Raw genomic sequence first — 22,788 nt, forward strand, 5'->3', positions numbered from 1 at the left:
CGCCGGAAGACATACACCCTGAAAAGGAAACAGCTAGCTACAAAGAAAGAAAGAAAAACAAACAAACAAACACATTTCTGAAGCCCACTGAGATAACGTGTGCTTTTAAAAAGCGGAAAAAAGAATCCCAAACCCATAATATCCGCTCTGTTTGTGCATTGTAAACGTAGCTAACTAGTCAAGCTAAGTGCTAATGTGTACGTTAAACTGCTACTTCACTAGCTAGCTGACAGCTGGCTAATACAAACACATCGAAAAGGAAAACTACTAGGTAAGTGGTTCTGTATCATTTATGTTCAGGTTAGGAACATTTTTGTGTAGCTATTATTACGACACTTGGGTGAAAAAGTAAATGTGTATCAAATGATGAGTATCAAAGATAATTAAAAGCCATTTTTATTAGTAAACAGGCTACTATACTGGAGGAAGGTGAAAAACTGGAGAAAAAGTTTGGCCAAATTTGGACATTTTCCTACTTACATAATGGCCAAAGGTTTTGGACACTTGATCACCTCACACCCATTTTTATTTCTTTCTCAAACTATTCCACAGAGTGTATAGGATGTGTCTGTTTGTTGTAGCATCACAATTGTCCTTTATTGGAACTAAGAGGATCAAACACTGCTTCAGGATGACAGTGTACCTGTTCACAAAGCTCTATAAGACATGGCGTGTTAAGCGCTGACTCTGACTCAACCCCACTGAACACCTTTGGGGTGAACTGGAACACCGACTGAACCCCAGACCTCCTCACTCTTACAACATCGGTGTCTGATCTCACTAATGCTCTTGTAGCTGAATGATCACTAATCCCCACACACACACACTCCAACATCAGTGTCTGATCTCACTAATGCTCTTGTAGCTGAATGATCACTAATCCCCCCACACACACACTCCAACATCAGTGTCTGATCTCACTAATGCTCTTGTAGCTGAATGATCACTAATCCCCACACACACACACACCAACATCAGTGTCTGATCTCACTAATGCTCTTGTAGCTGAATGATCACTAATCCCCACACACACACACTCCAACATCAGTGTCTGATCTCACTAATGCTCTTGTAGCTGAATGATCACTAATCCCCACACACACACACTCCAACATCAGTGTCTGATCTCACTAATGCTCTTGTAGCTGAATGATCACTAATCCCCACACACACACTCCAACATCAGTGTCTGATCTCACTAATGCTCTTGTAGCTGAATGATCACTAATCCCCACACACACACACTCCAACATCAGTGTCTGATCTCACTAATGCTCTTGTAGCTGAATGATCACTAATCCCCACACACACACACTCCAACATCAGTTTCTGATCTCACTAATGCTCTTGTAGCTGAATGATCACTAATCCCCACAGACACACACACTCCAACATCTAATCTAATGGATTTTTCCAGTCAGCCACATGTACCTCTTCATTTCTTCTCGCACTATCTACTCTACAGGTTTAGTTTTTATCACAATTGGGAACCTAATATTTATAGCTCATTGCAGTTTATCAGCAAATTGGCAAAATAACCCCAAATTTTGTCCGTTATTGATTCTTAAAAGGAAATGTCAGGAAAATTGATGCCTGTTATCTATTTGCCTGTCTTTGCCTCGCTTGATAATTCAGAAATCATTGTGAATTATTTAGGCTGGATATATGCCAAACTGAAATGATTTAGCTTTATTATGTTTTTAAAGACTTACTGTCACTACAAATCAAAACAATCCACATCCACAGAACTTTGCTCAAGAGCATAACCATGAGCACCAATGCAGAGCGGAAATTTATAAATCTGCGAAAGCGCCTGGACCAGCTGGGCTACAGGCAGCCGTTAGGCATCGAGTCGTTGCCTTTGGTTGAAAAGCTATTTAGGTGAGTGAGTTCTAATGATCATCTCTAACATTTGATCAATTGATTGTCTTGATTTTAAATATGTTTTGTTTAGCAGTGTATGCAGTTTTTGTGCCTTAGCATTCATTTTGTGGAGTGATTTACTTTGCCAGTGATTTAGTCCACACCACTGAAAGTCTTCGAAATGCCAGGCTCTCAGCTGGGAAGACTGAAAAGGAGAGTCGAAATCTCGACGCTCTGCTGGAGCCGTATAAGGCAGAAAATGCCCGGCTTGTCCGAGAGAACAACGAACTGCACTTAGGGCTTCTCAAATTGAAGGAGGAGAAAGGACGAACCACTAGAGGTTAGCTCTTCCTGCACTGCATCACATACATCAAATCCAACATCCAAGAATATCCAGGTTCTTTAATATACTTTGTATTTATGAAATCTTCCTGATTCCGTTCTTTATGTGACTAGAACTAAAGGCTTTTATTAGGAAACTAGACCACGAGACCTCAGATCTAAAGTTCCTCAACAATCAGTATGTGCATAAGGTCCGCGCACTGGAGAAGGATAGCAAAGCCAAAAGCGAACGCATTCAGCAGCTCCAAGAGAAGAACATGCAGGCTGTAGTGCAGACACCAGGTGGGATCACACACACATTGTCTACTATATTGTTACAACCAATTTCAGCAAATATTAAAAGCTGTCTTGTTTGGTTTGCCATAAACAATAAATAGTAGAAATAAAAAAATGTGGCTTACTGATTCTATATATCTAATTATCAAAATGTCGCTCAGGACCAATCCCACAGACCCCCTTTAATTATGCAGTGGACCATAAGGGGTCCATCAACAATGTAATCTCTAACAAAATGTCCTGTCTTCTGTGTGATATATATGTATATGTATGTATATCATATATTGGAATCAGATGTGGCTTATATGAAAGGCAAAGGCCTCCAGATTAAGCTTATTTTACCAAAATAAAATCTTATCATGCCTTGATTTTGAATTATTTAATTAGGACAGAAAAGTCAGACTTTGCTTAGACAAAAGTCTTGTCACTTAACAGAAATAATGTACAGTACAGAACATAAAGTCATGGTGCAGTGGAAAAATAATTAATATTGTGTATGACTCCCGTTAGCTTGGAGCACTGCATCCATATGTCTCTGCAATGACTCAAATAACTTAATAAAGTCATCTGGAACGGCAAAGAAAGCATTCTTGCAGGACTCACAGAGTTCATCAAGATTCTTTGGTTTCATCTTCAATGCCTCCTCCTTCATCTTACCCCAGACATGCTCAATAATGTTCATGTCTGGTGACTGGGTTGGCCAATCCTGGAGCACCTTGACCTCCTTTGCTTACAGGAACTGAAGTATGAGAAGGAGCACCATCCTGCTGAAGAATTTGCTTTCTTCTGTGGTATGTATTGGGCAGTAAGAATGTCTTGATACCTCAGGCTGTTGATGTTGCCATCCACTCTGCGGATCTCTCACACGACCCCATACTGAATATAACCCCAAACCATGATTTTTCCTCCACCAAACTTGACTGTTTTCTGTGTGAATCTTGGGTCCATGTGGGTTCCAATAGGTCTTCTGCAGTATTTGTGAAGTTTGGGATGCAGTTCAATAGATGATTCATCGGAAAAATCAACCTTCTGCCACTTTTCCACAGTCCATCCGTCCTGCAAGCTGTGGGCCTTGGCTAAAGCAACACGATTTTTTTAGTTGTCTTCTGTTTAATACTGGTTTCTGGTGACCAGTTGTTATGTAGCTCTGCTGCAGTTGAAAAAAAGCTGGGCCTGTACTGTCGAACCAACAAACGGTCCTCTCGAACAGTTGTCTTACGGGGTCTACCTGACCTGGGCCTGTCATGAACTTCACCGGTTTCTTCAGATCTTTTTCTTATCCTCTCCACTTGACGTTTAGATACATTAAAGCTGTAGCAGGGGACAGGAGACTTGGTCTTCAGGCTCTTAATGATCAGCACTTTGGTCTGTGGTTGAATCTTTGACATGCTGTCAGAGGTCAGGATGCATTTCAAATGAAGGTTGGATGTGCTGGGGTTCTTCTTCTACACACCTGGATATGTGTTAATTACAGTATTTCTCACAGGTGATGCTCTAATCTGTGATTTGGTTGAATCCTTTAGAGATGTGACAAGACGTTTGTCTAAGCAAAGTCTGATCTTTCTGTCCTAATTAAATAATAAGGCATGATAAGATTTTATTTTAGTAAAATAAGCGTAATCTAGAGGCCTTTGGCTTTCATATAAGCAACTTCTGATTCCAAATGATCAACTAGAAGTCAAGTTATTATTTGTTATTCCTACAACTTGGACAGGCGACAAGACTTTTGTCAGGGAGTGTGTGTATATATATATATATATAGGATGTGTGTGTAGTTTCCTTTACAAATACTGTAAAATGAAGGCTTCCTTAAATCCATCTAAAAAAAGCTTTATGTGTGAATATTTATTGTGGATCCTGGCATGCTTGTGTTTCTGCAAGTCTTGAAAAGACTTAAATAGACATAAGTTAATTATTCAGTTTGTATATACAATCATTTGCAGAAGTAATTGTAGCCCCATTACATGTTTAGACTTTATCCAACATTTTTGGACATCCAGATATTGTCTTCATTATAACAATTATGCATAAAATTATGCATTGTGTCGTTTAATGGAAATAAACAGAAATGCAGGTTTCCTATGTGGAAAAATTTAGCACACCCATACATGTGCTGATACCTGACATGTGTTAATGATTTGAGCAAAAGATCTCTCTGAGGCCTTCAGAAAGATGGTAGTAGGTGCCTGTGGTTCTGGGATCGGGTTTAAGAAGATTAAGATGGTAGTAGGTGCCTGTGGTTCTGGGATCGGGTTTAAGAAGATTAAGATGGTAGTAGGTGCCTGTGGTTCTGGGATCGTGTTTAAGAAGATTAAGATGGTAGTAGGTGCCTGAGGTTCTGGGATCGTGTTTAAGAAGATTAAGATGGTAGTAGGTGCCTGAGGTTCTGGGATCGGGTTTAAGAAGATTAAGATGGTAGTGGGTGCCTGTGGTTCTGGGATCGTGTTTAAGAAGATTAAGATGGTAGTGGGTGCCTGAGGTTCTGGGATCGTGTTTAAGAAGATTAAGATGGTAGTAGGTGCCTGAGGTTCTGGGATCGTGTTTAAGAAGATTAAGATGGTAGTAGGTGCCTGAGGTTCTGGGATCGTGTTTAAGAAGATTAAGATGGTAGTAGGTGCCTGAGGTTCTGGGATCGTGTTTAAGAAGATTAAGATGGTAGTAGGTGCCTGTGGTTCTGGGATCGGGTTTAAGAAGATTAAGATGGTAGTAGGTGCCTGAGGTTCTGGGATCGTGTTTAAGAAGATTAAGATGGTAGTAGGTGCCTGAGGTTCTGGGATCGGGTTTAAGAAGATTAAGATGGTAGTAGGTGCCTGAGGTTCTGGGATCGGGTTTAAGAAGATTAAGATGGTAGTAGGTGCCTGAGGTTCTGGGATCGGGTTTAAGAAGATTAAGATGGTAGTAGGTGCCTGTGGTTCTGGGATCGGGTTTAAGAAGTTGATTAAAGAAGTTGACTGATACTTTTCAATTAGTCATTTTGGGAAATCAATTACAAGTTGAGAAGTTTCAAAACCACTGCCGGGGAGCTTCAGGAAATCTTATACAATAGCAGATCGTACGATGTTAAAAGAAGTCTTCTACACAGTAATGCAGGTAGCTCTTGCCAGTGTTGATGTCAAAGTCCATCTCTCTACCATTAGATAGTGACTTTACCAGATTGATCTACATGGGAGCTATGCCAGGTGGAAACCTTTGCTATCTAAAAAGAGCATCAAGGTCAAAATAAAACTTGCTAAAGAACACCAAGGCAAGGACCAGACCGTGTAAAAGATAGAGTTGTTTGCTGACAGCTCCCGAAGTCAGAAAAATTAAAATAACATGAGATCGCATAACTCTAAACCATGGTGGTGAAATGTTCTGGGCTGTTTTGCTGCCTCAGGGCCTGGCTAACTTGCAATTGACTATGATTTCGCATTCATACAAGAGACTGCTCGAGGTGAATGTGAGGCCAACTGTCAAAATATTAAAGCTGATGAAAAGGATGTTCCTACAGGATAATGATCACAAACATAAACTAAATCCCCCAAGGAATGGGTAAAAAGGAAAAACGGGGGATTATGGAATGGTTTAGACAAAGGCCAGATCCGAATCCTATTCTAATGCTCCGAGATATTTGAAACAAGCTTCACATGCAAGAAATCCTGCAAACATAGCACAGTCGAAAGAATTCTGCAAATTTCTCCCACTAGATAGCAGAGACTGCTAGACAGTTATAGAAATTGTATATGTATGTAATATTTCAAGAGAAACATTTCATGTTCAACATTTCTTACTTTCTCATGACTGTACATGGGTCATAAATTGAATGCTGTAAACATTCCCAAAGACTCCAGCATGTGTGATCAGTTATCCTGGGCATGTGGGCAGCATTTCAAATATTTGTAACATAAAACTACTCTCACACCAGACTTTGTATGTGCTGCACATGCACCTCAGCTGTACAACATTCACTATGTTTCAACAAGGCCCTCTAAGTATAGAACGTTAGAAAATAAGATGATGTTATGAATGCGTGGTTCATTTTGATGAACAGGAGGGAAAAAGAGGCCAATCCCTTTCCGACGCCAGCGTATGCAGATAGACGAGCTTCTCCCCACGTCCCGTGGCATGTCTTCAGCCGTGGCACAGCCAGATGACCCGTACATTGCTGATCTTCTTCAGGTGGCAGACAACAGGTCTGAGAGAGATTATGACTACAGCTAGATTGACGGTTATAAAGAGCATCGACAGATGTGTTCTTTTTATGCTTAAATGCAGTTTGGGTAAGTGAGGTCTGCTGTCTTTTTTTTTTTTTTTTTTAGGATTCAGGAACTGCAGCAGGAAGTGACAGCACTGAAGTTGGATCTAGAAAGAGCCCAGGGGGGAATCAAGCACCTCAATGCTCAGGTGTGTGTGTGTGATATTCATGAGAACTGAGACCGAAAAATGATAACCCCTGAAATCGCAAACTACAATAACTTTAAATCCAAGCAACTTTCCATTTAAAAATGTTGTGCTTGTTTGGCCATTATTTGTCCATAGGTAGAGGAGCGAGATAAAGAGATTGAGCGCCTGAATCGAGCTCTAGATGGAGGACGACCGTATGATGTCATCTCTCTGGAGTCTCAGAACATCAGTAATGAAAAGCTCATTGCTCACTTAAACTTACAGGTGACTACTTGCATGTGTACCAAATATTTTTTTTTATTGCATGTAGAAAGAAATTGAAGGTCTCTTTAATGCTTATTAACTTGCATGTATTTAATTCAAAGAAACTAATTTGCACTTTTTGCAAGAAGAAGTGAAATGCTTCCTCTTTTGTGGGAAAAAAGAACAAACTAAAAAAAGAAATGAAAACACTGTATCTCATCATAATTCTCTATAATCGGGGGCCAAAATAGTATGCTGAAAATTATTTGCCTTAATTATTTGTCTGAATAATACCCTACTTTATCACCAGACGTATGCTGCAATATTGCCCTACATCTATTACACTCATATTGAATTAATGCTTTTCCTATTATTGGAATACTATTATGTATGATTTGTTCACATTTGCTGGAAACTATAGCTGCAGCCTGCCTTTTAGAAAACATGGCATATTATGAGTTCTACCCTGATTAAACTGTGTTTCAAACAAATGATTCTGGGTTTTTTTTCTTCTGGTTTTGTCTTTGGGCTGCTCACGGATGTGCACATGTACACACACACTTCTCCGAGTGCTCAGGGAGAAATAGAGGAAATGTTCACATAAATATATGTGTGCCAACTTGGCTCAGGTGCCATGTTAAGCAATACACCTCCCAGTGCAGACGTTTTAGTATCACTTTCTTCTAAAGTGCCCTAAGGACTTGGTTTGAGTTAATACTATATTAGCATTTGTTAAAGCAGTATAGCATAAACGTCTAATATTGTATAATATACTTATTTCATAAAGCCTTGTCATTGAGAGCTTTATCTCTCTCTCTCTCTCGCTCGCTCTCTCTCGCTCTCTTAAAAAGATTGAGTACCTGCAGGAAACAAACAGGACACTGGAACAGAAGGTGGAAGGATTGCAACAAAAGAAAAAGACCTTTTCCAGTGAAGTGGCCGACCTAAGCGCCAAGAACCAGGAGCTGTGCAGTGAACTCACACAGATAGACCAGCTCGCACAGCAGCTAGAGCGAGACAAAGAGATGGTGTTGGAGACAGCTGACATGGAGCTGCAGGAGGCCAGGGTAAGGAACCCTCTAACATGTTGCTTTAAGATAAAACTGGGATTCATTTATAGAGAGTCATGAAAAAAATCTGTATAACATAACATGCACAAAACAACATTTTTAAACAAAACCTCATTGCAATTATTTGCCCATCTAGAAGTTCGTATCAGAAAATGTTAGACGCATTGTCCCATGTCTTAAGCGGCTCAAATTCACTATTAGGGAAATAAATATAAAGAAACACGTGACACGTGTAATGAACCTTTCTGGACAAAATCACAAGTCTAACACTTAGATACGAGGATGGTCAGAAAGGCACAAATTTAAGAAACTGTATCTAGGTTCTGGAACTTCAAACAGAACAGTGATTTAAATCATACCTCCTAATCCACACTAACATGGTTTAATGACCAGCGGAATCAAGCTAGTGACATGATTACATGCCTAAATCATTGAAAACCTGTAAACTCTGGATTACTATCACTGCTGTTATGCTAACAAGGAGAAGTCGGTCCCCTTTACGGGAGAGGGGTCGATTTGTAAGAATAAGTTTAGAATAAACTCTATTAAAGCTTATATTTCTATCAAATTTTTCAGTGTGAGACTGAACTACCAACACAAATGAATCATTTTAACCATTCTAACCAAGAGTGCCAATAATTCTGCATATGGGATGTGCTGTGTTTACATCTATGCTTAATCTCAGCCACAGGGCTAAACTGTTATAGAGCACAGCATAAATACAACTATGAAATTTGGGGTTGTAAAACGATACATGAATATATTTATTTTTTTAATTAATGCCACCATGCTTTGTTGATGATGCCCTTGCCTGTTTTCAGAAAGAGGTTCAGCGGCTGCACAAACAAACAGAAGAACTGGAAGAGGTCATTTCTAAATTAAGACAGGTAGGTATTAGAGGCTCCTGAAACTCCTGCTTCTCACTTTATCATGGGAAATCATTTGTTAAATTAGCCATTTGTTGCAGTATGAAAGGCTAGCTTCACAGATAGGACATGCTCAGGGGTTAAGGCTGATAAATTAAGGGAGCTGCTTGAATTGCTCAACTGTATCTCAGTGTAAGACCCTTTACATTAAAGTGCCAGCTAAATGAGGAATTTGTAAATATCGCAGTACTGTATGTGAGTATATGGCCAAAATATCGTCTCGTCTACTGTCTTATACTTTGAGAGACTCTCTCCGCACTGCTCTCCAAACTAAAATATCATGGATTTGATAAACTGGTCTCTCAACGCAATTGACACCATCTTCTCGACGAGAATCTTGGGTTCGGTGGAACCTGACTGCCCTGCCGGAACGTTTGCAGCTGGCTATACGATGGACGCGTGGGAGAAGTGGCGGGTCGTGTGTCTGGCGCCTCTTTCCGTGGAGGACATCGAAGATATCTACCTATTCGGAATCATGATAACAGGAGTTCTGCTGATTGGATTAGGCATTGCCCTAATTATCGAGGGAATCAGAAAACGGTAACAGCTGTCCAAAATCTCCCAAAGCTGCCCGTCATGATCGATGCAGTGGGCAGAGCGGTCAGCACTGAGGCTGGGACTAATAACCGCAGTATGGATAACATCACGATGAAGCTCACTGCTTTGGATACTGTTTTGGTTAACATCATGGAGAAGCTCACTGCTTTGGAAAGAAAAATGGAGACCAGAATGGACTAAGAGAGTAGTCGTGTAAATTGGAATGCGTCTACTCGCCCCAAGACCAAACAATCCCAATCTTATCTGCTTTCGGCTTCCCTCAACCAGCACTGGCCTCGGCCAAGGCCGCTGTTGGAACAACAATTCCCCTGGAAGAGCACTGCAGCGAGACGCTCTTGCGTTCCTTTCCCCACTTCTATAGACACCCGCTGATTGTTGACTCTCTTTGGGACCTAACCAAGGTTGTCTCCATGGCAATTTGCTGTGTATCGCTATGACAATCTTGCGGACTGAGGCACCAAGATTTGATGCCGGGAGCAACGACTCTCCAGGCCTACACTTACATACATACACACACACACACACACACAAAGATATGCACTCACCCCCCACCCCCCATCCCACGCCTTCGCCGCTTTGTACCGCCAGTCTGACAAGCGGGTCTGTGACCAGCGCCGAAGATAAAGGCCGCAGGACCTGATGGCTGCTTGCCTGTGCTGGATTACCTCCACCCCCCACTCCCCTCCCCTGTTGCAAGTCGTGTGTTTATGGCGTACTGTTTATGTGCTTATGTTGTTGGTGTTTTTTTTCCTGTTCCCACACTGTACTCCCCACCGGATCATAGTATGGGGGTTGTTTTTTTTTTCTCCCTTCCCTCATGTTATGCTGTATTTCTTTTCAATCCCCTGTCTTCCTGTCCTGTCCCCCCCCTTGTCATATTGTATGTATTGTATGTATGGGCAGGTTGATGGCTAATTTCGCTGGTACCTGTGACCAGTGACAATAAAGGCTACTTTATTGTCTACTACTACTACTAAAAGCATGCAGACACCTGGCAATATGTCACTTATCTGTGATTGTTGAACATCCCATTCCAGATTTAGTCCCCATAAGCTGTTAAGATAAGCTCCATTCTTCTGGCTTTCCACTCAAGATTTGCAAACTCTCCAATGTAAACATGTTCTAGATCAAATCTTTCTGTTTAGAATGATTGAATCCTTGTTCTTCTGGTTAGTTATTTAAGGTTTCTGCTTAAAATACTTACATGTCTTCGCTTCAGAACCAAGCAGAAAACAATCTCGATAAGGACCGTTTGATGGATCAGCTATCAGCACTGAAGGAGGAAAATGTGAAGATGGAAGGACTGATGAATTTCCTGGAAGAGGAAAAGAAGAGACTGCAGGACAAAGTGGAGAAAATGACACGAGCTGGTGAGAACTAATCTTTAATTCGATGGATGTGTAAAGACAGCAAAAAGAATTGAAGACTTGATATTGTTAATGAGGTTAAATTATATCTGCAAGAATACATCAGTCGGTGGATGCTTCTTGCATTTCTTACATTGTAGGTCTGTGAATTTGTTTCAGATAAAGAAATGGTTTTAGAGTTGGAGCACACGCGTGCTCGGCATGGCATGTGTGGAAAAGAGCGCTCTCCATCTCGATTGGACGCTTTCGTAAAGAGTTTGGAAGAAGAAAGGGACCACTACAGACATGAGGCAGAGAAATACAGAAAGACAAGGGGTGGGGCAGGCAGTGCCAGTCCTTCCAAGAGCAGGAGTCCCAGAGGGCGTGGGAGCTGGCCTGCGAGAGTAAGTACATACACAAACATTAATTAACAATGCTGCAGAAACAGATGCTTGGAAAAAAATAGCTACTATTGCATCATGTTTCTTCTATTCTGCTGGTTGTATTTATGCAGGGAGAGAGTGCAGACAGTGAACTGTCACGTGCACTAAGAGAGAGAGATGAGCTCCAAGCCATGCTGCTGGACTTTGAGAAACACATGGAGGACATTCAGATTAAAGTCAAACTGCTCACCACTGAGAAAGACCAACTCAGCACTCAGTATCAACAGGTAACAATCACAGGAGTTTAGCACATTACATATGTGTGTGGTTTATGCAATAGGTAAACCAATAAACTTCACTGTTTGGTGTGTATGTGTGTGTATGTATATGTGTGTGTGTATGTATATGTGTGTGTGTATGTGTATGTATATATGTGTGTGTATATGTGTGTGTGTGTGTTTATGTGTGTGTGTATGTATATGTGTGTGTGTATGTATATGTGTGTGTGTATGTGTATGTATATATGTGTATGTATATGTATATGTGTGTGTTTATGTGTGTGTGTATGTATATGTGTGTGTGTATGTATATGTGTGTGTGTATGTGTATGTATATATGTGTGTGTATATGTATATGTGTGTGTTTATGTGTGTGTGTATGTATATGTGTGTGTGTATGTATATGTGTGTGTGTATGTGTATGTATATATGTGTATGTATATATGTGTGTGTATATGTATGTGTGTGTGTGTGTGTGTATGTATATGTGTGTGTGTATGTATATGTGTGTGTGTATGTATATGTGTGTGTGTATGTATGTGTGCGCGTGTGTGCGTGTGTGTGTGTGTGCGTGTGTGTGTGTGTGTGTGCGTGCGTGCGTGCGTGGGCTTAGGCCCAGGAGGAGCTGCAGAGTGTTCGTAGCAAGTTGACATTATCTCCAGAGCTGCAGCAGAGAGTGAGAGAGGAAAGAGAGCAGGCAGACACCGAGCTCCATAAAGTCACAACAGAAAGAGACACACTCCGTGAGAGACTCAAGGTTTGTATGGGTGGTTTGGTGAGACCATTTATGTTTGAGGTAGACCACTGCAAATTTATGGGAGAGTAGTTTGTCTGTTTCTGCCAAACCATACCAATGTCATAAGGGAATACTCTATGACTTTTCAACATAATCTCTATTTACTACATTTGTAATGTCTGATTTATCACCAGACCAATAATGTTGAATGCTTTTCTTTGTATTAAAAATTGAAAAGGTGAGTCATTTAAACAAGACTATGTGCAAATGTAGCACAATTGTTGGGGCAGTGATTGCATTGTTTTCACTCAATGTGCTCACAATAATCAATAATTTATGAATATTTAGTTGAAAGAATATCAATCTGCATTGCCTTTTAAGAGAAGAGGCTACTTTCTAAATGGAAAAATATGACAATATAATACTAATATTGTTTTGGGAATTAGCCTGAAGGTCTACTATCTTTTATTCGGCCGATCCCTTGTCGGAGGTTTATTGCATAAATATACATAAAAAATGTGAGTATTCAGTATTCAAATTCTGCCAATGCTTCTTAATTGAATATTCACTAAAGATACGGTAGATAGAGACTAGGTTGAAAGTTCTGGAGTAGATATGTATATGTTACTGGTAAGTGTGTCTTTCTTAGATTTAATTTGAAAGGGGAACATGTCTCATTGTTCTCACAGTCAACAACGTGTGTGTGTGTGTGTGTGTTTGACATGTGCAGGTGGCCCAGACTTCAGCTCTGACAGACAGAGAGCAGGAGGAGATAAGAATAATGGAGCTGGAGAACACAGTTCAGATGGTACAAATCTATTTACTCTATCAGTAATTATGGACTGATGGTAACAGATGTTTGTATACTTGCTGATGTAATTCTGCTGTGTGTGTTGCGTGTAGATTTGACCCTAAGATTGATTTAATGTAATTGTGTACAGCAAAGAATAAGTTATGGTTTGGAGATCTCATGAGGTCAGATTCCAAGATTGCCGTTAAGTATTAAATAGTAAGAATTAAATAAACATCAAGGATCTAATTAAAAGAATCTGTTCTAAACTCATGTAGCTCACATGTACACCTGCCTTTGTCATCCATCACTATAGTTTTTTTTTAATATATAGTGTTTTTTGGGAATATTGGTGGCATCTTGGATTCCAGACACAGCCATAGATCTTTACCGATAATTTTGAAACCATTGCTTTGCAGGAAAGAAAATCTGTGCAGCTTAAAATTATAGCCCAAGATTGCAATTATTGTTTCTCATTGTATTGTTTCCCCTGACAAAAATGTACTTGCATCCATTAAAGCGTCGTCTTATGATAGAACGTCAGTAGGTCCGACATGTAGCCATTTGTTTATCAATTTAAACTGGAGTTGACTTGTGAACTGTAGCTGGAGAGAGAGCGGTCAGATCTGCGCACTCAAGCGTCCGTATTAAAGGAGAGCCGTGTGGCTCTCGAAGAGGAGCTGAAGGCCCGCTCAGCAGCCTTGCTTCAGAATGCAGAAGAGATGGCCCAGCACAGGTCTGAGAACAGCACTCTGAGGTACTGTGTGTCTATCTGTGTCTTTGGCGATGTACAATCTCTTGGATTCCAGGTGCTGCTTGCAACAATCCTCAGCTTTTAGAAAACTAAAATGTCTGTGATTGTAGACTGCTGCAGGAGCAGATGGAGAAGTCTCTCTCTGATGTTCAGCACAGATTGTCTGTAAAGGCTAGCGAACTACAGGCAGCTCACCAACATATGGACAAATTAGAGGAACGAATCTGTAAGTCTCTCTCAGAAATCATACTACCATGCTCACATATTCATCCATCATTCTTTTTGCTATGGGTCTTGATATGGGTTCCACTATTTTTCTAATAAGCACATCTTAAGCCGGTTGGTGTTCATGTGTTTTTAGCTGACCTGACTAGGAATGGGTCTTCTCAAAAAGATGAGGTGGCTGTGCTGCAGGCTGCCATTGCATCTCTGGATCGAGAGAAGGACATACTGCAGGAGGCTGTGGACCACAAGGCAGAGAGCATGGTCCTACTCCAGGACCAACTAAACAAGAAGGTATCTTAGTAACTCATATCACCATCAGCACCTAATATCACCTAATATTATCACCAACAGCAACAAATTAAAATCTCCATGCCGTCACTTGTGCTTCCCTTTTATACTTTTAGGCCGTGTTAGAAAGCAAGAATATTGAAAATGTATTCATACAGTTATAAAGTTAACCACTTGTGAGGTGTAGGTTATTATTTGTGATGAAAACTAGATTCATGAGATTCCAATATTCTGCAGGAGAAGATGCTGACAGAAGTTCGCCTCACCATAACAGAAATGGAGAACTCTTTAGAGTGAGTCAGTGAGTGTGTGTGTGTGTGTGTGTGGCTGAATTCTCAATTCTGATTGGTCTGATTTGACTGTAACATGAGTGACGGTGCGGTTGTATGAAAATAATGTGTGTGGATTATTTTTGTATAAAGCACATCTTTATGTGAACACACAAGTCTGGTGTGCGTCAGTCTTTACGTAGTAGAAAAGATATTTTGTATTTGTTCTACTTGTCGGTGCAGTTTTTGTGTGTGGTGTGTATTTTATAGGCAACTAAAGGGGGTGCTGAGCAGCCGTGAGCGGGAGATAGCTAGTCTGCGCAGACAGCTAGATCAGTCGCAGGAGGAGCTCTCATCCGTCAGCCGTGACCGAGAGATTGCACTTCGAGAAAACCGCCGACTACAGGACGACCTGGTCACCATGACCAGAGAAAACCAGGTATACACACAGACGCTGAAGGACATGATGGAAAATAGCAATCCAGCTCTATGAAAATTATGGTATATACAATGTGCCTGTGCTCTTGTGTAAAGGCGGTGCATAGAGAAATGGAAGAGGCACTGAGAGAGAGGGATGACCTAAAGATGAGAGTTCACTCCTATATTTCTGAAGTGGCCAAGATCGAGAAGTTGATGGCATCAAAGGTAAACTACATTTATGTCCTGTTATTTCACTTCAACGTGATGTATGGTTTTGTGTTCTTCTCAAATCTGTGTATTGAGTGAAAAAAGATTTGTGTACTGTGTATTTCGTATTGTTAGCCCTCGAGTGAGCAAGGCTTCTTTCAGTTGAAGCAATTTGTACAAATGAAGTTGTCAAAGGACAAAATCATATCACTAATCAGCAGCTTTATTGTGAAAGCACACCAGCTGAATTATATGTCTGTTATTCAACAGGAACAGGAGAACAGGGAGATGTTGGAGCATTTCCGCTCGGCGCACACGGACTCTGAGGAGCGCGAGCTAAAACTGCAGCAGGCTGAGGGTCTCAACAACTCCATCAAACTGGAGCTTCTTTCCTCAGACACAGAGCGCAGACACCTCAGAGAGAAAGTCTCCCTACAGGACCGAGAGATACAGGAGGTAGTGTAAAAATTTGCATATATTTCAATATTTATGACTTGATATTTATGTAAATTCAAATGGAGATTCTGGATACAATCAAAATAAAGAAATATAGATATATAGTATTTTGAGGTGTTGTTTAGAATCTGATGGAATATGGAGGACAATTAAAATCATTATAAGGTAGCAATGCAAAACCTGATTCTGATCCTGATGAATTATAAATAAGTCGGGTTAAATATGGTGCTATCAGCTAAGAGTCTCACTTTAAGATGTTTGGGAAATCTTTTGGGAAGACTTCTGATTCATTTTCAACCATAATATGTACCAACATCTGAGGATACTAAGGGGGTAAAAAGACTGTGTGTGCTATATTAAACAGTGCTATGTATAGTCTGTTAAATTGTGGCTCTACTTTGCAGAATGTATATAGATTTTATTTTGCATGACAAATTTCATTCATTCATTCATTTTCTACCGCTTATCCGAACTACCTCGGGTCACGGGGAGCCTGTGCCTATCTCAGGCGTCATTGGGCATCAAGGCAGGATACACCCTGGATGGAGTGCCAACCCATCGCAGGGCACACACACACTCTCATTCACTCACACAATCACACACTACGGACAATTTTCCAGAGATGCCAATCAACCTACCACGCATGTCTTTGGACCGGGGGAGGAAACCAGAGTACCCGGAGGAAACCCCCGAGGCACGGGGAGAACATGCAAACTCCACACACACAAGGTGGAGGCGGGAATCGAACCCCCAACCCTGGAGGTGTGAGGCGAACGTGCTAACCACTAAGCCACCGTGCCCCCCATCACAAATTTAAATTGAGAAAATTAGTTTATTTTACTAAACTACCCTTTTGGAAGATGAAGAAAACTTTAATATAATCCTTGGTCTCCTTGCTTGATTGTGTAGCACATGAATGCACTACAGGCATATGAGGCTCAGGTATCCTCTCTGATGCGGGCAACGTCTCGGCTGGAGGACGAGCTCCAGGCTGCACGGGTCGAGAAGGCATCAGTGCTAGCTGATCTCGCTTCTGTACGTGAGCTCTGTGTTAAACTAGACTCCAGCAAAGAGCTGACCACACGACAACTTGCTGCCAAGAGCATGGAGCTGGAGAGGGTAAGTATTAGACAAGGAATACACATTGTCCGCATTTACATATACGCATTGTTAAAAGCAGACCATCTCAGATCATCATACAAGGAGGAGCTCTCTGAAGAAGTTATTAAAAGTCTATGGTGTGTAAACTCAGATGACTGGTGAGATGGAGGATGTACGTTCAGAGATGGAGCTCATGAAGAAGCAGCTGGCAAGCGAGAAGGTGACTGTGCGTAACCTGGAGACGCTGCTGTCCACCAACCGACAGAAAGAGTTTCAGAACCATCTCAGTGCAAGTGAAAGGGAATCGGAGCTGAAAGTGCTCAAAGACCGCCTGGCTCTCGCAGACAGCAAAGCGTAAGTGTCAGAAAGTCTCAGTCCACTTCCCTTCCACAGCCCACCTCTTGTAAAAGCTCATCAAAATGAAAAATCTTCCTGAAACTGCAGGGTGTGAGATTGTTTCATGGTTGTAGAATGATTATTTGAGTTTCTGCAGCCTTCCTTGTATCTTGGAGCAGTCTGGCCATTCTCCCCTGACGTCTCGTCAAAGAGCCGTCTCCACCTGCGTAACCAGCGTCCACTGGAGCAGTTTTTTGTTTTGTTTTGTTTTTCTGCACTGTTCTGTGTAAACTCTAAAGACTTGTTTGTCATTAACAACTCCCAGAGATCAGCAATTTGTGAATACGCCATCTTACGGATCTTTCACCCACAACCATGCCCCGGCCATAAAGATCACATTTTTCTACAATCCTGATGTTTCATGTGAATTTTAACCGAAGCTCTTAAACTTTATCTGCATGATTTTATTTTAAATACTGTGCTATGGCCACATCATTGGCTAAATAGATAATTATATGAATGAAGATGTTTTCCTTCCTCAGCACAGTTGATGGCGGTGATATTCGGTCAACAGTGCCGTCTATTCTATGGATGTTATAAACTGGTACATGCAGTAAAAAAGGTGTTGTGTGTAAAAGGATCTCATTGAACATTATTGTGTGTTTGGTTGCTATAGAGCAAGTCATGCTAGAGAGGTTTCTCAGCTGCGCGGAAAATTGTCTCAGCTCCAGACAGAAATGGACGTGCTGAAGAGGCAACTGACAACAGAGCGATTTGAGCGGTCAGACATTCAGACCCACCTTATGCACACGCGCAATTCATAGCATTTATCTGCATCATACTGTGATTCAGACAACTGACTCTTCAACCCATCTCTCACCAGGGAAAGGGCAGTCCAGGAGATGCGAAGACAGGGTGTGTCTTTCACATCACTGCGTAGCTCCTCCCCCCTCAGTACCTCACACAGTCCACGCCCATCATCCCCTGAACCTTCTGCCTTACGCACACCGGAACGCTTATTTGAAAAATCTCCAGAAAAGTGAGTGCTGCATTTACATGGGTTAATTTTCCACAAATGACTCGTGTAAGCAAATGCATGTGATTTTATTAGAATATAAAAATTAAAAAAAAAAAAAAAATTCATGGCTATAGAGCAAATAAACAAATTATGACCAATGCATACTTACTGGTGTTCACGTTGCTAAACCCTACACTGTATCCTGTAACATGTGCACAAGCCACAACATGAATAATACCAGCAGAATTTTGTTTAAACAATGTTTGGCTATAACATATAGGTCGGGAAGAATAGACATATTCTTGTCCAGAATAGAGAAATAACTGCTGTAACAGGAAGAACATGTTCAGAGGATATGAAAGAGACCAGAGGCAGTTATAAAGACACAGCGAAACAAAGCAAGCAAGTCATTTCTATTACATTGACAACGGGGGGGGGTTTACATTTTCCCCCTATAAGTGGCCTTATTATCATTTTTTTCTTATGATTATAAAGAGTTTAATAAAAGAATATATTTTTGAGAATGCTGTGCAGACGTTAGTATTAGTCTGGTTTCTGTAACATTTAGCCTGTTTGAATAAACACAGGCGCTTTACAATATGAAAACAATGTGTGCGTCTCAATCAGCTCCATAGCTCCGTAGTTGGTGAATCAGTATCTGGTGTAGTATCTGGTGCACACGTGTGCCATAACACATGACACACACACACAACACAAAACACATGCGCACACACACCACAAAACACACGTGCGCACACACACGTACCACAGACACATGTGCACACACACCACAAAACACATGCGCACACACACCACATCACACACCGCGCACACAAACGTACCACAGACACATGCGCGCACACACCACAAAACACACGTGCGCACACCACACACTGCACACACACCACAAAACACACGTGCGCACACCACACACTGCACACACACCACAAAACACACGTGCGCACACAGACACCACATCACACACTCACCACAAAACACACGCACACACATCACACTACATCTCACACACACCACAAAACACACGTGCACACACACACCACATCACACACCGCGCACACACACGTACCACAGACACATGCGCGCACACACCACAAAACACACGTGCGCACACCACACACTGCACACACACCACAAAACACACGTGCGCACACAGACACCACATCACACACTCACCACAAAACACACGCACACACATCACACTACATCTCACACACACCACAAAACACACGTGCACACACACACCACATCACACACCGCACACACACACATGTACCACAGACACATGCGCGCACACACCACAAAACACACGTGCGCACACCACACACTGCACACACACCACAAAACACACGTGCGCACACACACCACATCACACACTCACCACAAAACACACGCACACACATCACACTACATCTCACACACACCACAAAACACACGTGCACACACACACCACATCACACACCGCACACACACACATGTACCACAGACACATGCGCGCACACACCACAAAACACACGTGCGCACACCACACACTGCACACACACCACAAAACACACGTGCGCACACAGACACCACATCACACACTCACCACAAAACACACGCACACACATCACACTACATCTCACACACACCACAAAACACACCGCACACACACACACGTACCACAGACACATGCGCGCACACACCACAAAACGCACGTGCGCACACCAAACACTGCACACACACCACAAAACACACGTGCGCACACAGACACCACATCACACACTCACCACAAAACACACGCACACACATCACACTACATCTCACACACACCACAAAACACACGTGCACACACCACACACTGCACACACACACCACATCACACACCGCACACACACACATGTACCACAGACACATGCGCGCACACACCACAAAACACACGTGCGCACACCACACACTGCACACACACCACAAAACACACGTGCGCACACAGACACCACATCACACACTCACCACAAAACACACGCACACACATCACACTACATCTCACACACACCACAAAACACACCGCACACACACACACGTACCACAGACACATGCGCGCACACACCACAAAACGCACGTGCGCACACCAAACACTGCACACACACCACAAAACACACGTGCGCACACAGACACCACATCACACACTCACCACAAAACACACGCACACACATCACACTACATCTCACACACACCACAAAACACACGTGCACACACCACACACTGCACACACACACCACATCACACACCGCACACACACACATGTACCACAGACACATGCGCGCACACACCACAAAACACACGTGCACACACAGACACCACTTCACACCACAAAACACACGCACACACATCACACTACATCTCACACACACCACAAAACACACGTGCACACCACACACAGCACACACACACACCACATCACACACCGCGCACACACACGTACCACAGACACATGCGCACACACCACAAAATACACGTGCGCACACACAACCACACACACCACATTACACACCCCACAAAACACATGCACACACGCACACACACCACATCACACACACACCACAAAACACACGCGCACACACACCACAAAACACACGCACATACACACCACATCACACACACCACACCTCACAAACACAGACACGTACCATAGACACATGCGCACACATACCACAGACACACATGTACGCACACACCACATCACGCACACACATCACACCACATCTCACACACACCACAAAACACACGTGCACACACCACACACTGCACATCACACTACATCTCACACACACCACAAAACACACGTGCACACACCACACACTGCACACACACACCACATCACACACCGCACACACACACATGTACCACAGACACATGCGCGCACACACCACAAAACACACGTGCACACACAGACACCACTTCACACCACAAAACACACGCACACACATCACACTACATCTCACACACACCACAAAACACACGTGCACACCACACACAGCACACACACACACCACATCACACACCGCGCACACACACGTACCACAGACACATGCGCACACACCACAAAATACACGTGCGCACACACAACCACACACACCACATTACACACCCCACAAAACACATGCACACACGCACACACACCACATCACACACACACCACAAAACACACGCGCACACACACCACAAAACACACGCACATACACACCACATCACACACACCACACCTCACAAACACAGACACGTACCATAGACACATGCGCACACATACCACAGACACACATGTACGCACACACCACATCACGCACACACATCACACCACATCTCACACACACCACAAAACACACGTGCACACACCACACACTGCACACACACACCACATCACACACCGCACACACACACATGTACCACAGACACATGCGCGCACACACCACAAAACACACGTGCACACACAGACACCACTTCACACCACAAAACACACGCACACACATCACACTACATCTCACACACACCACAAAACACACGTGCACACCACACACAGCACACACACACACCACATCACACACCGCGCACACACATGTACCACAGACACATGCGCGCACACACACCGCATCACACACACCACAAAACACGCACACACACCACATCACACACACCACACCACACCTCACAAACACATACACGTACCATAGACACATGCGCACACATACCACAGACACACCTGTACGCACACACACACACACTGCATGCACACCCAGAACACAGAGCCTTTTTGTGGTGATTACAATACTATAAAAAATGAAGAGAAAAATTTACCTATCACACAATTGATCAACAGGAATATAATCAATCAGAAGACCAGATGTGACACTGTTTTTGTTTTCAACAGGAAAATAAGTGACAGCACTTACATTTTTTGTATCGTATATCTTGACCTTATTTGTGCTTCATTTCAGAAACGTGAGTTTTAAGGACTAGAGAGAAGAAAAAAAAGCTGAGGATCTTCGGAAAGCAGGGTGTTATCAGGCGTTACTCTCTGGGAATGCTGTTCTAACGTCATCCCTATTGTTTTGAATTTGGTAGGAGAAGCCTTTTGATGTCTGGTTAAAGTACTTTGTTTTATTGTGGCTTGAATACTGATTAATGTCTTTTTGCATTAAATCTGTATCAAGAACAAGAAGACTTAGAATTTTCCTAGATGGCAAATGCACTGACATGCTTTAACAGGGACAAACCCAATCATGCCACGAAGCCAAACAGAAAGACACAGACTGTCAATTTGATGGGTTTTTTTTTGTTTGTTTGTTTTTTTTTTTTATAAATATCTTGAAGGAAATGAGCTGTGTTTTTTTTTTTTTTAACTTTTAAGCACATGCTTTAGTAATAGGATAGATAGATGAATTTGTAATTCATTTATTTCCTGTAGCTTATTATTTTAGTTATATAAAGTTATTTTATTTTGTAAATTCTAGTATTTTGATATG

General features: G+C 42.2%; 1 protein-coding gene across 4 annotated transcripts in view; it reads left to right on the forward strand.

The window, feature by feature from the left end:
* cep135 (centrosomal protein 135) overlaps positions 1-22,788 on the forward strand; it is a 25,594-nt gene continuing 2,806 nt past the window's right edge. The window contains exons 1-26 of one of the 4 annotated variants that reach the window (XR_009648114.1): positions 1-271; positions 1,747-1,881; positions 2,013-2,203; positions 2,320-2,487; positions 6,512-6,653; positions 6,780-6,864; positions 7,000-7,128; positions 7,959-8,174; positions 8,999-9,064; positions 10,881-11,031; positions 11,188-11,411; positions 11,522-11,677; positions 12,282-12,425; positions 13,135-13,212; positions 13,800-13,951; positions 14,059-14,174; positions 14,310-14,464; positions 14,699-14,754; positions 15,001-15,169; positions 15,265-15,375; positions 15,628-15,813; positions 16,723-16,932; positions 17,066-17,268; positions 17,927-18,031; positions 18,134-18,289; positions 22,261-22,383. Coding sequence is in view for 3 of the 4 variants with exons in the window: in XM_060866759.1 (XP_060722742.1) it covers positions 1,769-1,881; positions 2,013-2,203; positions 2,320-2,487; positions 6,512-6,653; positions 6,780-6,864; positions 7,000-7,128; positions 7,959-8,174; positions 8,999-9,064; positions 10,881-11,031; positions 11,188-11,411; positions 11,522-11,677; positions 12,282-12,425; positions 13,135-13,212; positions 13,800-13,951; positions 14,059-14,174; positions 14,310-14,464; positions 14,699-14,754; positions 15,001-15,169; positions 15,265-15,375; positions 15,628-15,813; positions 16,723-16,932; positions 17,066-17,268; positions 17,927-18,031; positions 18,134-18,289; positions 22,261-22,282 (3,504 nt within the window). In the remaining variant the exon portion in view is untranslated. Of the gene's footprint in view, positions 272-1,706; positions 1,882-2,012; positions 2,204-2,319; positions 2,488-6,511; positions 6,654-6,779; positions 6,865-6,999; positions 7,129-7,958; positions 8,175-8,998; positions 9,065-10,880; positions 11,032-11,187; positions 11,412-11,521; positions 11,678-12,281; positions 12,426-13,134; positions 13,213-13,799; positions 13,952-14,058; positions 14,175-14,309; positions 14,465-14,698; positions 14,755-15,000; positions 15,170-15,264; positions 15,376-15,627; positions 15,814-16,722; positions 16,933-17,065; positions 17,269-17,926; positions 18,032-18,133; positions 18,290-22,260; positions 22,631-22,788 lie in introns of those variants that run through there. The other 3 variants (XM_060866759.1, XM_060866758.1, XM_060866760.1) reach the window with 3 other exon arrangements.

This window comes from Tachysurus vachellii, chromosome 3 (genome assembly GCF_030014155.1).
Source record: "Tachysurus vachellii isolate PV-2020 chromosome 3, HZAU_Pvac_v1, whole genome shotgun sequence".
NCBI classification, from domain to species: domain Eukaryota; kingdom Metazoa; phylum Chordata; class Actinopteri; order Siluriformes; family Bagridae; genus Tachysurus; species Tachysurus vachellii.